We start from the raw sequence: 16718 nt of genomic DNA, 5'->3' as shown, positions 1-16718 counted from the left end.
GTTCCCCACAGTTTTTTTAGATCGACTTCACATCTATGTTGCACGGAGTCACCATCTTCTGCCCCGCTCACCTGTTATTCCAGCCCAGGATGCTCGCCATAATCTTCTGGCATTTGTTGGCTTTGCCTCAGAAACGGCATTTAAAGGCTATGTGCACACGTTGCGGATTTAGATGCGGATCCGCAGCGTTCTTGGACGTGCGGGATTGCATCAAATCTGCAGTGTAGTAATGTTGGTCAATATGAAATTGAAATTTGGTGTGCACATGCTGCGGAAAAAAAAAAAAGCTGCGATTCCGCGCTTCAATTCTTTGTGCGGACCTGCAGCGTTTCTGCACCCATTGACTTCCATTGTGTCAGGACAATCCGCAACAAAACCACAGGTTTAAAAAAGATCTGCGGATGTGCCTGCGAGAAACACTGCAGATCGGGAGGGGGAAGAGTGTGTGGGCTGAGACTGTGTGTGTGCAGAGATGTGCGGGGCTGTGTGCAGGTGTTTGTGTGCGTGGCTGTGTGTGTGCAGAGATGTGCGGGGCTGTGTGCAGGTGTTTGTGTGTGTGGCTGTGTGTGTGCGGAGAAGATGTGCGGGGCTGTGTGCAGGTGTTTGTGTGCGTGGCTATTTGTGTGCGGAGAAGATGTGCGGGCTGTGTGCAGGTGTTTGTGTGTGTGGCTTTGTGTGTGCGGAGAAGATGTGCGGGGCTGTGTGCAGATGTTTGCGTGGCTGTGTGTGTGCAAAGAAGATGTGCGGGGCTGTGTGCAGGTGTTTGTGTGTGTGGCTGTTTGTGTGCGGAGAAGATGTGCGGGGCTGTGTGCAGGTGTTTGTATGCGTGGCTGTTTGTGTGCGGAGAAGATGTGCGGGGCTGTGTGCAGGTGTTTGTGTGTGTGGCTTTGTGTGTGCAGAGAAGATGTGCGGGGCTGTGTGCAGGTGTTTGTGTGCGGAGATGTGCAGGGCTGTGTGCAGGTGTTTGTGTGCGGAGAAGATGTGTGGGGCTGTGTGCAGGTGTTTGTGTGCGTGGCTGTGTGTGCGGAGAAGATGTGCGGGGCTGTGTGCAGGTGTTTGTGCATGGCTGTGTGTGCAGAGAAGATGTGCGGGTCTGTGTGCAGGTGTTTGTGTGCATGGCTGTGTGTGCGGAGAAGTTGTGCGGGGCTGTGTGCAGGTGTTTGTGCATGGCTGTGTGTGCAGAGAAGATGTGCGGGTCTGTGTGCAGGTGTTTGTGTGCATGGCTGTGTGTGCAGAGAAGATGTGTGGGGCTGTGTGCAGGTGTTTGTGTGCATGGCTGTGTGTGTGCGGAGAAGATGTGCAGGGCTGTGTGCAGGTGTTTGTGCGTGGCTGTGTGTGTGCGGAAAAGATGTGCGGGGCTGTGTGCAGGTGTTTGCGTGGCTGTGTGTGCGGAGAAGATGTGCGGGACTATGTGCGTGGCTGTGTGTGCGGAGAAGATTTGCGGGGCTGTGTGCAGGTGTTTGTGTTCGTGGCTGTTTGTGCGGAGAAGATGTGCGGGGCTGTGTGCAGGTGTTTGTGTGCAAAGAAGATGTGCGGGACTGTGCAGATGTTTGTGTGTGTGCGTGGCTGTGTGTGCGGAGAAGATGTGCGGGACTGTGTGCAGGTGTTTGTGTGCGTGACTGTGTATGTGCGGGGCTGTGTGCAGGTGTTTGTGTGCGTGGCTGTGTGTGTGCGGAGCAGATGTGTGGGGCTGTGTGTGTGTGCGGATGTTAGTATGTATCTGTATGTGGGGCTGTGTGTAGGCAGGCATCGTCCAATGGGACTACTAGTCCCATCCGGCAATGCCTGCTACAGTGACAGGTAGCGGGATGATGGGACGGTAGTAGTCCCATCATCCGGCTACTGTGTTCAAGTGTAAAAAACCCCCAAAAGACACATAGATATGCTGTACATACAACATACAGTACTTACTCACCAATCACCTAGTCCCCGAAGCCCTCGATCACCTGTTAAAAAATGTAAGTATAATATATCAACAGTATACTCCCTGATCCGATGTAATCCATTTAATAACGAGTATCCCACGACGATCTCCCGTGCAGAGCTGTAACATCGACAGATGCGACCGCTCTCCATGGGCTCTGAGATACAATGACGGAAGGTATCCTTCCGCACTATATCCCTACGCCGCTGTGAGTACAGTACGGTTAATACTGTCACTTGCGGCACCGCTGCGTGGGAAAAAGTGCCGTAAAGTGAGAGGCCATTGAACCTTCAGTGATAACACTGCAGGAGCCATTGTCTCCTGTCAGTGTGTCACTGAAGGTCTGTAGAGTTGTCACATCTCCTGATGTCACTGTTCTATAGGGGAGATTGTCCTGGGACACTCATTATTATATTGACTGCATCGGACCAGGGAGTATACTGTTGGTTTATTATGTTTTATTTTTTGCGGGCGATCGATGGCTTCGGGGAATTAGTCGTGGTTGTAAGTATGGTGAAATTAAGAATATTAAAATACTTTTTTCTGGCTGTTTTTATTTATCTCTTTCACTACTATAGGATTAGTAATGTATAGGTTTCTTATTGACGCCTCTCCATTACTAGCCGGGCTTAATGTCACCTTACAATCAAAGGTGACATTAACCACTTATTACCCCATATCCCACCGCTACACGGCAGTGGGAAGAGAGAGGCTTAGTGCCGGAGTTGGCGCATCTTACAGATGAGCCATTTCTGGGGGGGCTGGTATTTGTGGCCAGGGGGGGCAATATCCATGGCCCATTCCTAAGCTATGAATATCAGCCTGCAGCTGTCTGCGGAGCCTTTTCTGACTATTAAATATAGAGGGGCCCTATGTCATTTTTTTTTTTTTGGGGGGGGGGTCCCCTATTTTAATAGCCAGTAAAGGCTAAATACACAGCTGCGGGCTGATATTCATAGCCTCAGAAGCTCCATGGGTATTAACCCCTTCCCAGGCTAGAAACATTGGCCCCCAGCCATCGGCTTTTCCTCTCTGGCACAGAAAATTGTGCGGGAGCCCACAGCTTTTTTTTTCCCTTTTTAAAAAAAATTAAAGATATTGCGTGCAGATTTTGTGTGTGTCTTTAACTATTTATGTACCATTTTATTAGGTTCATTACTAAATATTGGCCTTGGTATTATCTATCTATAATCAATCATCTATCTATTATCAATCATCTATTATATATCTATCATCTATCATCAATCTATCATTTATTATCTGTCTGTAACTGTGTGTCTGTCTGTGTAGGTAATAAAGGCACAGATGATTGGCCTCGGGGAGACCAAAACATCCAACACTGCGGAGACACCATCACGTGTTTCTCAACGCAGTGATTCCAGAACACTGCCCCCATCCCTTATGGGAAATATGCAGATGCATGTAAAGAAGCTGCGGAGACACCATCACGTGTTTCTCGACGCAAGCAGTGAATAGCCAGGCCTTTCCCCGGGAAGGAACAACCACGGGAAGGGCAGCATCCTATGAAGGAAAGCCACCTATGCCAAGCATGGTATCCATCCACAGACAGCTGTTTCGGGGTTTTGCCCCTCATCAGTGTGGAGTAGGAATCTGGCTATTAGGAGCAGTGCCTAGTAAAAAGGCTATAAAGGCACAGATGATTGGCCTCGGGGAGACCAAAACATCCAACACTGCGGAGACACCATCACGTGTTTCTCAACGCAGTGATTCCAGAACACTGCCCCCATCCCTTATGGGAAATATGCAGATGCATGTAAAGAAGCTGCGGAGACACCATCACGTGTTTCTCGACGCAAGCAGTGAATAGCCAGGCCTTTCCCCGGGAAGGAACAACCACGGGAAGGGCAGCATCCTATGAAGGAAAGCCACCTATGCCAAGCATGGTATCCATCCACAGACAGCTGTTTCGGGGTTTTGCCCCTCATCAGTGTGGAGTAGGAATCTGGCTATTAGGAGCAGTGCCTAGTAAAAAGGCTATAAAGGCACAGATGATTGGCCTCGGGGAGACCAAAACATCCAACACTGCGGAGACACCATCACGTGTTTCTCAACGCAGTGATTCCAGAACACTGCCCCCATCCCTTATGGGAAATATGCAAATGCATGTAAAGAAGCTGCGGAGACACCATCACGTGTTTCTCGACGCAAGCAGTGAATAGCCAGGCCTTTCCCCGGGAAGGAACAACCACGGGAAGGGCAGCATCCTATGAAGGAAAGCCACCTATGCCAAGCATGGTATCCATCCACAGACAGCTGTTTCGGGGTTTTGCCCCTCATCAGCTGCCAAAAAGGAAACAGAGAAGCACATTGCTAAGGAGAGTAAAACTAATCCCAAACTGTTCTTCAACTATATCAATAGTAAAAGAATAAAAACTGAAAATGTAGGCCCCTTAAAAAATAGTGAGGAAAGAATGGTTGTAGATGACGAGGAAAAAGCTAACATATTAAACACCTTCTTCTCCACGGTATTCACGGTGGAAAATGAAATGCTAGGTGAAATCCCAAGAAACAATGAAAACCCTATATTAAGGGTCACCAATCTAACCCAAGAAGAGGTGCGAAACCGGCTAAATAAGATTAAAATAGATAAATCTCCGGGTCCGGATGGCATACACCCACGAGTACTAAGAGAACTAAGTAATGTAATAGATAAACCATTATTTCTTATTTTTAGGGACTCTATAGCGACAGGGTCTGTTCCGCAGGACTGGCGCATAGCAAATGTGGTGCCAATATTCAAAAAGGGCTCTAAAAGTGAACCTGGAAATTATAGGCCAGTAAGTCTAACCTCTATTGTTGGTAAAATATTTGAAGGGTTTCTGAGGAATGTTATTCTGGATTATCTCAATGAGAATAACTGTTTAACTCCATATCAGCATGGGTTTATGAGAAATCGCTCCTGTCAAACCAATCTAATCAGTTTTTATGAAGAGGTAAGCTATAGGCTGGACCACGGTGAGTCATTGGACGTGGTATATCTCGATTTTTCCAAAGCGTTTGATACCGTGCCGCACAAGAGGTTGGTACACAAAATGAGAATGCTTGGTCTGGGGGAAAATGTGTGTAAATGGGTTAGTAACTGGCTAAGTGATAGAAAGCAGAGGGTGGTTATAAATGGTATAGTCTCTAACTGGGTCGCTGTGACCAGTGGGGTACCGCAGGGGTCAGTATTGGGACCTGTTCTCTTCAACATATTCATTAATGATCTGGTAGAAGGTTTACACAGTAAAATATCGATATTTGCAGATGATACAAAACTATGTAAAGCAGTTAATACAAGAGAAGATAGTATTCTGCTACAGATGGATCTGGATAAGTTGGAAACTTGGGCTGAAAGGTGGCAGATGAGGTTTAACAATGATAAATGTAAGGTTATACACATGGGAAGAAGGAATCAATATCACCATTACACACTGAACGGGAAACCACTGGGTAAATCTGACAGGGAGAAGGACTTGGGGATCCTAGTTAATGATAAACTTACCTGGAGCAGCCAGTGCCAGGCAGCAGCTGCCAAGGCAAACAGGATCATGGGGTGCATTAAAAGAGGTCTGGATACACATGATGAGAGCATTATACTGCCTCTGTACAAATCCCTAGTTAGACCGCACATGGAGTACTGTGTCCAGTTTTGGGCACCGGTGCTCAGGAAGGATATAATGGAACTAGAGAGAGTACAAAGGAGGGCAACAAAATTAATAAAGGGGATGGGAGAACTACAATACCCAGATAGATTAGCGAAATTAGGATTATTTAGTCTAGAAAAAAGACGACTGAGGGGCGATCTAATAACCATGTATAAGTATATAAGGGGACAATACAAATATCTCGCTGAGGATCTGTTTATAGCAAGGAAGGTGACGGGCACAAGGGGGCATTCTTTGCGTCTGGAGGAGAGAAGGTTTTTCCACCAACATAGAAGAGGATTCTTTACTGTTAGGGCAGTGAGAATCTGGAATTGCTTGCCTGAGGAGGTGGTGATGGCGAACTCAGTCGAGGGGTTCAAGAGAGGCCTGGATGTCTTCCTGGAGCAGAACACTATTGTATCATACAATTATTAGGTTCTGTAGAAGGACGTAGATCTGGGGATTTATTATGATGGAATATAGGCTGAACTGGATGGACAAATGTCTTTTTTCGGCCTTACTAACTATGTTACTATGTTACTATGAGTAGGAATCTGGCTATTAGGAGCAGTGCCTAGTAAAAAGGCTATGAAGGCACAGATGATTGGCCTCGGGGAGACCAAAACATCCAACACTGCAGAGACACCATCACGTGTTTCTCAACGCAGTGATTCCAGAACACTGCCCCCATCCCTTATGGGAAATATGCAGATGCATGTAAAGAAGCTGCGGAGACACCATCACGTGTTTCTCGACGCAAGCAGTGAATAGCCAGGCCTTTCCCCGGGAAGGAACAACCACGGGAAGGGCAGCATCCTATGAAGGAAAGCCACCTATGCCAAGCATGGTATCCATCCACAGACAGCTGTTTCGGGGTTTTGCCCCTCATCAGTGTGGAGTAGGAATCTGGCTATTAGGAGCAGTGCCTAGTAAAAAGGCTATAAAGGCACAGATGATTGGCCTCGGGGAGACCAAAACATCCAACACTGCGGAGACACCATCACGTGTTTCTCAACGCAGTGATTCCAGAACACTGCCCCCATCCCTTATGGGAAATATGCAGATGCATGTAAAGAAGCTGCGGAGACACCATCACGTGTTTCTCGACGCAAGCAGTGAATAGCCAGGCCTTTCCCCGGGAAGGAACAACCACGGGAAGGGCAGCATTCTTCAATGGAGTATGTAAAATAAGAGGTTGGACTAAGAAATTACATCACAATTCTTTTTTTTTGTTAAATAGTAGATCTTTAGGGTATGTGCACACGTTGCGGATTTTGTGCAGATTTCACCTGCATTTTAACACCTGTGGATTCCTATAAAGGAATAGGTGCAAAATGCTGCGGAATCCGCACAAATTGACATGCTGCGGAAAGTAAACCGCTGCTTTTCCGTAGCATGTGCACTGCGGATTTGGTTTTCCATAGGTTTACATGGTACTGTACACCGCATGGAAAACTGCTGCGGATCCGCAGCCAAATACACAACGTGGGCACATACCCTTAGGTTACAAAAGCGCAGACAAATCTACATAAAAAAACGCATGAAAGTCCGCACAAAAAACGCATCAAAAATGCGCTGATTTTTACCTGCGTTTTTGGAGACAAATCTGCAGAGTGTGCACATACCTTTAATTTCGCCCCACAAGTGTCTATCGGATGAAGGTCCGGGGATTGGGCCGGCCGCTTTATAACCTCAATTTTGTTGGACTGAATCCAAGATTTTGCTCGTTTACTGCTGTATTTAGTGTTGTTGTCTTGGTGAAACCCCCATTTCACGGGCAAATCCTCTTCAGTGCAAGACAACATGACCTCTTCAGGTATTATAATATCTGCAGACTGGTCCATGATCCCTGGTATGCAGTAAATAGGTCCAGCACCATAGTAAGAGAAACCTGCCCACATCATGATGCTTCACCACCATGCTCCACTGTGTGCAGGGTGTATTGCGGCTGAATGCAGAGTTTGGGGGTCGTCTGATGAACGAACTGTCTGCAACCATTGGACCCAAAAAGAACAATTTTACTTTCATCAGTCACAAAATGTTTCTCCATTTCTCTTTAGGCCATTTGATGTGTTCTGTGGCAGATTGTATCAGTACATGTCTCTTCATTAACAGTGGAACCCTGCTGGGACTTCTTACTAAGAGATCAGCGTCACACAGACGTCTTCTACCTGTCACAGTCCTCACAGGTAACATGAGGCTGTCTGTTGTCATCCTGGAGCCGATCACTGGCGGAGCTGCGGCCATTCTTCCATCATTAGAATGGTCGTCTTCCTTTTTCTTCCTTGTCTCTCTGGTTCGGCTTTCCATTATAAACCATTGGAAATTATTGTAGCTGCACAGCCGATCATTGTCTGCACTGTTTTATAAGTTTTACCCTTTCCAATCAACTTTTTAATCACCGTATGCTGTTCTTCTGAACAATGTCTCGCACGCCCCATATTTCTCAGGCTTTCAACGAGAAATGCATGTACAATGTCCTGGCTTCACCCTTCTATAAGGGCCACCGGATTCACCCCTGTGTCTTCACAGAATGATTGACCGCACTGATTGATCTCCACACTGATATTACTGTAGACACCGACTTTCAATTACTTATTCTAATACACGGACTCAGAAACCTGCAGGTGATGAATCTTGAGTCTGGGGGTTTTCTTAGAATCTACTGCACATCTGGTAACTTGTGTGACGTGTGGTGATAGAATTTATACCAAAACCAGCGATTAATCTGGTCAGTCCTATTGGACGGCTGGTATTTTGATCACTACTGTATATATCCCCTGAATTGAGACCAATTTTCTGTTTATATCAATGGTTTGAGGGGTTCTGTTCTCGTATTTGACAGGTTGTTTTTTTTTTCAGTATTCTGTGGGGGGTTTGGTTCTGGTGTGTAAATGTATGTACATATTGGATGTAAATGTATGTACATATTGGATATAAATCCAGGATTTATTTTTCACTACCTGTGTTGCACTTTAATGATAGATTAGGTGTGTACTAGGGTCTCTAGGGAGATCCGACGTTGAGCGGGGAAGCCAACCTTCGCATATAGGTAGGGATATGGTTAGGGATTTATAAGTCCCCTTTATCCTCCCTTGATTTTTTTCTGTATTTGTACAGACACACCTCTATATATACTTTTTTTTAGAGTTTTAATGATATTATTAAAAGTTATATTTTAGGGGTCTTTTTGGTTGTTTGGTTTCTTATTGGGACCCAGCTCTATATAAAACTATGTTTTTTGTTCCAAAGTATCATTAATCTTACTATTGGTCTTGCCTTTCAGGGGCACTGCGCCAAACCCGGCAACGTAGTGAAAACGGCGAGCTCCTGTCATAAGCCAGGAAAAACAGTCGCACAGAAACCTCGCACGCTTACCCGTCTGCAGCAGATGAGAAAGAAGTGTGTGAATGGATTCATCATGTTCTGCAGATTAAACAGACGTCCATACCTGAGGTACCGGAGAAGTCTGGGGTCGCGGCATGGCCAGTGACGGGAGAGCTCACCTTCTTCTTGTCTTTTTAGTGCTCACCCAGGCAAAGCATCGACAGCTGCAACTAGAGAGCTGGCAGAGCTGTGGAGACTGATGTCTGCCCGCGAGAGGCACCCATATTGGTGAGACACCATGTCTTTAAGATTAACACCATAGCTAGATTGTAAAAAAAAAAGACACAGCAAGAATAAAATCCTTTAATTGAAATAATGATGCAGACATGTTTATTTGAAATAAAATAGCACAGTTATACTCACCTTTACGTCTAATCCACTGAAGCCCATGTCACTAGGGTTGAGCGAAACGGATCGTTAATTTTCAAAAGTCGACGACTTTTGGCAAAGTCGGGTTTCATGAAACCCGACCCGATCCCTGTGTGGGGTCAGCCATGCGGTACGCGACTTTTGCGCCAAAGTCGCGTTTCGTATGACGCACTTGGTGCCATTTTTTTCAGCCAATGAAGGAGCGTGGGCAGAGTGATGACATAGGTCTTAGGGGCGTGGACGCCTATCGCCATGTTGTTGCTTGTGCGCTGTAGCGATTTGCAATGTGTAACACCAGCTTTTCAGTTCAGGGACGGACGGAGGAGAGAGAGAGAGAGAAAAAAAAAATATATATATATATATATATATATTCCCATTGACTTTGCATTGGGTTTCGTGTTTCGGTCGATCCTCGACTTTTCGCCATAATCGGCCGATTTCACTCGACTCGACTTTTGAGATAGTCGGGTTTCGCGAAACCCGACTCGACCCTAAAAAAGTCAAGGTCGCTCAACCCTACATGTCGCCTGTAAAAGACAAAAAATAATAAACAACCATATCCCTCACCTGTCCGACGAGAATATAATCCATATCTGTCTCACGAAGATCCGGATGAATTGGGTAGCTGTCAAATCTGTGGTGTGACCGCTATCCACACCAGCCGGCTCACACTGAGACAGGAGCGTAATCTCACACCTGCAGTTTGTAGCGCTGAGCTCCCCATGAGAAAGTTCATCAAAGTTGATAGCTGATGAACACCGGTGCCATAAGTGAGGATTACGCTCCTGTCTCAGTGTGAGCCGGCTGGCGTGAATAGTGGTCACATGACTTTCCCAAATCATCTGGATCTTTGTTAATTTAAATTTAATTTAAATGTTTAAATAATAATTGGTGTGGGACCCCTCTATTCTTGATAACCAGCCATGATAAAGCTTACAGTTGAGGATTGCAGCCCACAGCTGTTGGTTATCCCTGTGCTGGTTATCAAAAATTGAAGAGACCCCCGCATCCTGGCTCCTCCTTACTAATCTTTGCTCCTCATCAGTCATTATGACTCCTCCTTACTAATCCTGGCTCCTCCTCATCAATAATCATGACTCATCCTTAGTAATCCTGGCTCTTCCTCATCAATAATCATGACACCTCCTCCTTACTAATCCTGACTCCTCATCCGTAATCATGACTCCTCTTTACTAATCCTGGCCCCTCCTCTTCAATAATCATGACACCTCCTCCTTACTAATCCTGACTCATCAATAATCCTGATTCCTCCTCCTTACTAATCCTGGCTCCTACTCCTCAATCATGTCATCACGCTGCCCACACTCTCCTTCATTGGCTGAAAAATGGCGCTGAAAGCGTCATATGAAACGCGACTTTTGCGCGCAGATCGGCAACCTTATGGCCGATCCCACACTAGGATCGGGTCGGGTTTCATGAAACCCGACGTTGCCGAAAGTCGGCGATTTTTGAATTTGTCCAATCCGTTTCGCTCAACCCTAATCATGACACCTCCTCCTAACTAATCCTGGCTCCTCCTCATCAATAATCATGACACCTCCTCCTAACTAATCCTGGCTCCTCTTCATCAATAATCATGACACCTCCTTACTAATCCTGGCTCATCCTCTTCAATCATGACTCCTCCTTACTAATCCTGGCTCTTCCTCATCAAAAATCATGACACTTCCTCCTTACTAATCCTCCTCCTCATCAATAATCATGACTCCTCCTTACTAATCCTGACTCCTTATCAATAATCATGTCTTCTCCTTAATAATCCTGGCTCCTCCTCATCAATAATCATGACACCTCCTCCTTACTAATCCTGACTCCTCCTCCTTACTAATCCTGGCTCCTCCTCATCAATAATCATGACTCCTCCTTACTAATCCTGACTCCTCCTCCTCAATAATCATGACTCCTCCTCCTTACTAATCCTGGCTCCTCCTCATCAATAATCATGACTCCTCCTTACTAATCCTGGCTCCTCCTCATCAATAATCATGACACCTCCTCCTTACTAATCCTGGCTCCTCCTCATCAATAATCATGACACCTCCTTACTAATCCTGGCTCCTCCTCCTCAATCATGACTCCTCCTTACTAATCCTGGCTCTTCCTCATCAAAAATCATGACTCCTCCTCCTTACTAATCCTCCTCCTCATCAATAATCATGACTCCTCCTTACTAATCCTGACTCCTCATCAATAATCATGACTCCTCCTTACTAATCCTGGTTCCTCCTCATCAATAATCATGACTCCTCCTTACTAATCCTGGCTCCTCCTCATCAATAATCATGACTCCTCCTCCTTACTAATCCTGGTTCCTCATCAATAATCATGACTCCTCCTCCTTACTAATCCTGACTCATCAATAATCCTGATTCCTCCTCCTTACTAATCCTGGCTCCTCCTCATCAATAATCATGACTCCTCTTTACAAATCCTGGCTCCTACTCCTCAATCATGTCATCACGCTGCCCACACTCTCCTTCATTGGCTGAAAAATGGCGCTGAAAGCGTCATATGAAACGCGACTTTTGCGCGCAGATCGGCGACCTTATGGCCGATCCCACACTAGGATCGGGTCGGGTTTCATGAAACCCGACGTTACCGAAAGTCGGCGATTTTTGAATTTGTCCGATCCGTTTCGCCCAACCCTAATCATGACACCTCCTCCTAACTAATCCTGGCTCCTCCTCATCAATAATCATGACACCTCCTCCTTACTAATCCTGGCTCCTCCTCATCAATCATGACTCCTCCTTACTAATCCTGGCTCTTCCTCATCAAAAATCATGACACTTCCTCCTTACTAATCCTCCTCCTCATCAATAATCATGACTCCTCCTTACTAATCCTGACTCCTCATCAATAATCATGACTCCTCCTTACTAATCCTGGCTCATCCTCATCAATAATCATGTCTTCTCCTTACTAATCCTGGCTCCTCCTCATCAATAATCATGACACCTCCTCCTTACTAATCCTGGCTCCTCCTCATCAATAATCATGACACCTCCTCCTTATCCTGACTCCTCCTCATCAATAATCATGACACCTCCTTACTAAACCTGGCTCCTCCTCCTCAATCATGACTCCTCCTTACTAATCCTGGCTCTTCCTCATCAATAATCATGACTCCTTACTAATCCTGACTCCTCCTCATCAATAATCATGACACCTCCTTACTAATTCTGGCTCCTCCTCTTCAATAATCATGACACCTCATCCTTACTAAGACTTCAAAGAAAAAAGACAGCGCCACAATGGATGGTGAAAAAATAAAAACTCACATTTATTCTGCCTTCTGTAGCAACGTTTCGGTCAACAGACCTTTATCACTGCTTGATAACCTCCTCCTTACTAATCCTGGCTCCTCCTCCTTACTAATCCTGGCTCCTCATCAATAATCATGACACCTCCTCCTTACTAATCCTGGCTCCTCCTCATCAACAATCATGACTCCTCCTCCTTACTAATCCTGGCTCCTCCTCATCAATAATCATGACTCCTCCTTACTAATCCTGACTCCTCCTCCTCAATCATGACTCCTCCTCCTTACTAATCCTGGCTCCTCCTCATCAATAATCATGACTCCTCCTTACTAATCCTGGCTCCTGATCAATAATCCTGACTCCTCCTCCTCCTCAATAATCATGACTCCTCCTCCTTACTAATCCTGGCTCCTGCTCATCAATAATCATGACTCCTCCTTACTAATCCTGGCTCCTCATCAATAATCATGACTCCTCCTCCTTACTAATCCTGGTTCCTCCTCATCAATAATCATGACTCCTCCTCCTTACTAATCCTGGCTCCTCCTCATCAATAATCATGACTCCTCCTCCTTACTAATCCTGGCTCCTCCTCATCAATAATCATGACTCCTCCTCCTTACTAATCCTGACTCCTCCTCCTCAATAATCATGATTCCTCCTCCTTACTAATCCTGGCTCCTCCTCATCAATAATCATGACTCCTCCTCCTTACTAATCCTGGCTCCTCCTCAGTAATCATGACACCTCATCAATAATCATGACTCCTCCTCCTTACTAATCCTGGCGTCTCCTCATCAATAATCATGACTCCTCCTCCTCACTAATCCTGGCTCCTCCTCATCAATAATCATAAATCCTCCTCATAAATAATCATGACTCCTCCTCCTTAACCCTGCCCCCTTCTTTTTCAGCATTAAGGCTCTGCAGTTCAGTCTGCTCCATGATCGTCTGGTGAAGAGCGGCTCCCCGAGGCTGCCATATGAGAACGTCTCTCCACTAAAACCAGTGTCCGTTCTGCTGGCCGAAAAAGCTCCATTGCTGAAAGTAATAGAACCGTAACCGGGCCCCCAGTTGTGTCCGCTGAGGATTGGAGGACCCCATTATTATTGCCCCATATTAGCTGTTAATGTTGTTAAAGTTGTGTTCAGATATCTGTATCTATAATACAAGATTATATATAATGGTCTGTGAGTAATAATAAAATTGCTACCAAGTGGCGGGACTCACTGAGGAAATATGTCACTGCTGACCACACCCACTCCCAGACATAACCCCGCCTACTCTTATATTCAGATATAGCCACACCCACTCCTCCATTCACTGCTGACCACTACCACTCCTACATTCACTGCTAACCACTCCCACATTCACTGCTGACCACTCCTACATTCACTGCTGACCACTCCCACTCCTACATTCACTGCTGACCACTCCCACGTTCACTGATAACCACTCCCATGTTCACTGCTGACCACACCCACTCCTATGTACACATTTGACCATGACCACTCTTACAGTCTGTTAGCCACACCCTCATTAGCTGACCACGCCGGTTTTTGTCCTCAGTTGACCACGCCCACTATTACATGTCAACCACATGAATTATTCTAATAACTAAACCACGCCCACTTTAATACTACAGACCACACCCACTTTTAACTTATAATACAAAATATACATAACTGTATTCCTGATGTAATAGTAGTAGATGAACTGCAGATATTGAATATTGAAAGACATTCTTTTGTCACGAGGATATACAATTGTTCATTCAATTGTTTAATTTTGTAGAAAAAAATCAGATCACTGACATGGCACAAAACTAAAGTCATTTCAAATGGAAACTTTCTGGCTTTAATAAACACTAAAAGAAATCAAGAACAAAAAATGTGGTAGTCAGTAATGGTTACTTTTTTTAACCAAGTATAGGGGGAAAATTATGGAATCACTCAATTCTGAGGAAAAAATTATGGAATCATGAAAAACAAACAAACAACAAACCCCTCCAACACATCAATAGTATTTTGTTGCACCACCTCTGGCTTTTCTAACAGCCTGCAGTCTCTGAGGCCGGACTTAATGAGCGTCACACAGGACTCTTCATCAATCTGCCTCCATCTTTCTCTGATTGCTGTGGCCAGATCAGCTTTGCAGGTTGGATTCTTGTCATGGACCATTTTCTTCAACTTCCACCAAAAGATAATCAATTGTATTGAGATTCGGACTATTTGCAGCCATGACATTGACCTTGTGTCTTTTTTCAAGGAATGTTCTCACAGTTTTTGCTCTATGGCAGGATGCATTATCATCTTGAAAAATGATTTCATCATCCCCAAACATCCTTTCAACTGATGGGATAAGAAAAGTGTCCAAAATATCAACATAAACTTGTGCATTTATTGAAGATGTAATGACAGCCGTCTCCCCAGTGCCTTTACCTGACATGTAGCCCCATATCATCAATGACTGTGGAAATTTGCATGTTCTCTTCAGGCGGTCATCTTTATAAATCTCATTGGAACGGCACCAAACAAAAGTTCCAGCATCATCACCTTGCCCAATGCAGATTCGTGATTTATCACTGAATATGACTTTCATCCTGTCATCCACAGTCCATGATTGCTTCTCCTTAGCCCATTGTAACCTTGTTTTTTCTGTTTAGGTGTTAATGATGGCTTTCGTTTAGCTTTTCTGTATGTAAATCCCATTTCCTTTAGGCAGTTTCTTACAGTTCGGTCACAGACGTTGACTCCAGTTTCCTCCCATTCGTTCCTCATTTGTTTTGTTGTGCATTTCCTGTTTTGGAGACATATTGCTTTAAGTTTCCGGTCTTGACGCTTTGATGTCTTCCTTGGTCTACCAGTATGTTTGCCTTTAACAACCTTCCCATGTTGTTTGTATTTGGTCCACATTTTAGACACAGCTGACTGTGAACAACCAACATCTTTTGCAACATTGTGTGATGATTTACCCTCTTTGAAGAGTTTGATAATCCTCTCCTTTGTTTCAATTGACATCTCTCTTGTTGGAGCCATGATTCATGTCAGTCCACTTGGTGCAGCAGCTCTCCGAGGTGTAATCCCTCCTATTTAGATGCAGACTAACAAGCAGATCTAATCTGATGCAGGTGTTATTTTTGGGTATGAAAATTTACAGGGTGACTCCATAATTTTTCCCCTATGTTTGGTTAAAAATAGTAACCATTACTGACTACCACATTTTTTGTTCTTGATTTATTTTAGTGTTTCTTGAAGCCAGAAAGTTGCCATTTGAAATTACTTTAGTTTTGTCTGTGATCTGCTTTTTTCTGTAAAATTAAACAACTGAACGATCATCCTCCAAGGACGGTGATTCCATAATTTTGCCTGGGGTTGTACAATCATAGACGGAGCAACGAATCCACAGAGAAAACCAGAGGTCACCACCCTGGTAAAACACATTCAAAGAGAACCCCAAACCTTCCCTCCCCCCCCCCCCGAATAACTAAGCCACACCCACTTTTGCACTATAGACCACGCCCAGTCTTGGGTGTACAGTTTGACCCGCCCAATGATGTGTCACGGCTCGCCAGGTGCTGAGATGTGGCGGCCGCTGCACTCAGTCCTGTGGTTCGGCTGCCACGTTACAGAATCATGAGGTTCATCAACACTTTCTTGTTTTAAACCTGCGGCCGTAGTGGCCTGAAAACAAAATGTGCATATATTCTCTTCTGGCGGTGATGTCACATGAGCGCTGCAGCCGGCGAGAGCTCATGTGTTACATGTATGGCGGTCACACAGCACCATTATCAGTCCTGTGCACTCCTCGGTGCGGCTCCATAATCCAGCACATCCCACAGATGTTCGGGACTGAGATCTGAGGACGTCATCATCCCCATCTCATCATGCTCCTCGCTCCTGACCGACCACTCTCTGCTGGTAGAGGCGCCGCCATTATCCTGCCGTTGGAGCAGGATGTGTCACATCCACATGATCCCCACAGAAAATCGCAGCTGCTTGTTTTCTTCCCCGGTGCCATCAGTTCACCAGACGACAAAAGAAATCACCATTCATCAGGACGCTGTGCATCGCTCCATCGCGGGGACAAACAATGTCCTTTCTTGGA

The 16718-nt window shown here is 45.3% G+C and overlaps 1 protein-coding gene across 3 annotated transcripts in view; it reads left to right on the top strand.

Moving 5' to 3' along the window:
• MEIOSIN (meiosis initiator) overlaps positions 1-13830 on the top strand; it is a 40307-nt gene extending 26477 nt beyond the window's left edge. For all 3 annotated transcript variants that reach the window (XM_069746148.1, XM_069746147.1, XM_069746149.1), the window contains 3 exons: positions 8858-9027; positions 9097-9186; positions 13526-13830. In XM_069746148.1, the coding sequence (XP_069602249.1) occupies positions 8858-9027; positions 9097-9186; positions 13526-13673 (408 nt within the window). In that variant the 3' untranslated portion in view covers positions 13674-13830. The remainder of the gene's footprint in view (positions 1-8857; positions 9028-9096; positions 9187-13525) is intronic.
• The last annotated feature ends 2888 nt before the right edge of the window (positions 13831-16718 follow it).

The sequence above is a fragment of the Ranitomeya imitator genome, chromosome 2 (genome assembly GCF_032444005.1).
Source record: "Ranitomeya imitator isolate aRanImi1 chromosome 2, aRanImi1.pri, whole genome shotgun sequence".
NCBI classification, from domain to species: Eukaryota; Metazoa; Chordata; class Amphibia; order Anura; family Dendrobatidae; genus Ranitomeya; species Ranitomeya imitator.
Note: the sequence above shows the minus strand (reverse complement) of the source record. Positions and strands in the feature narration are given on the sequence as shown.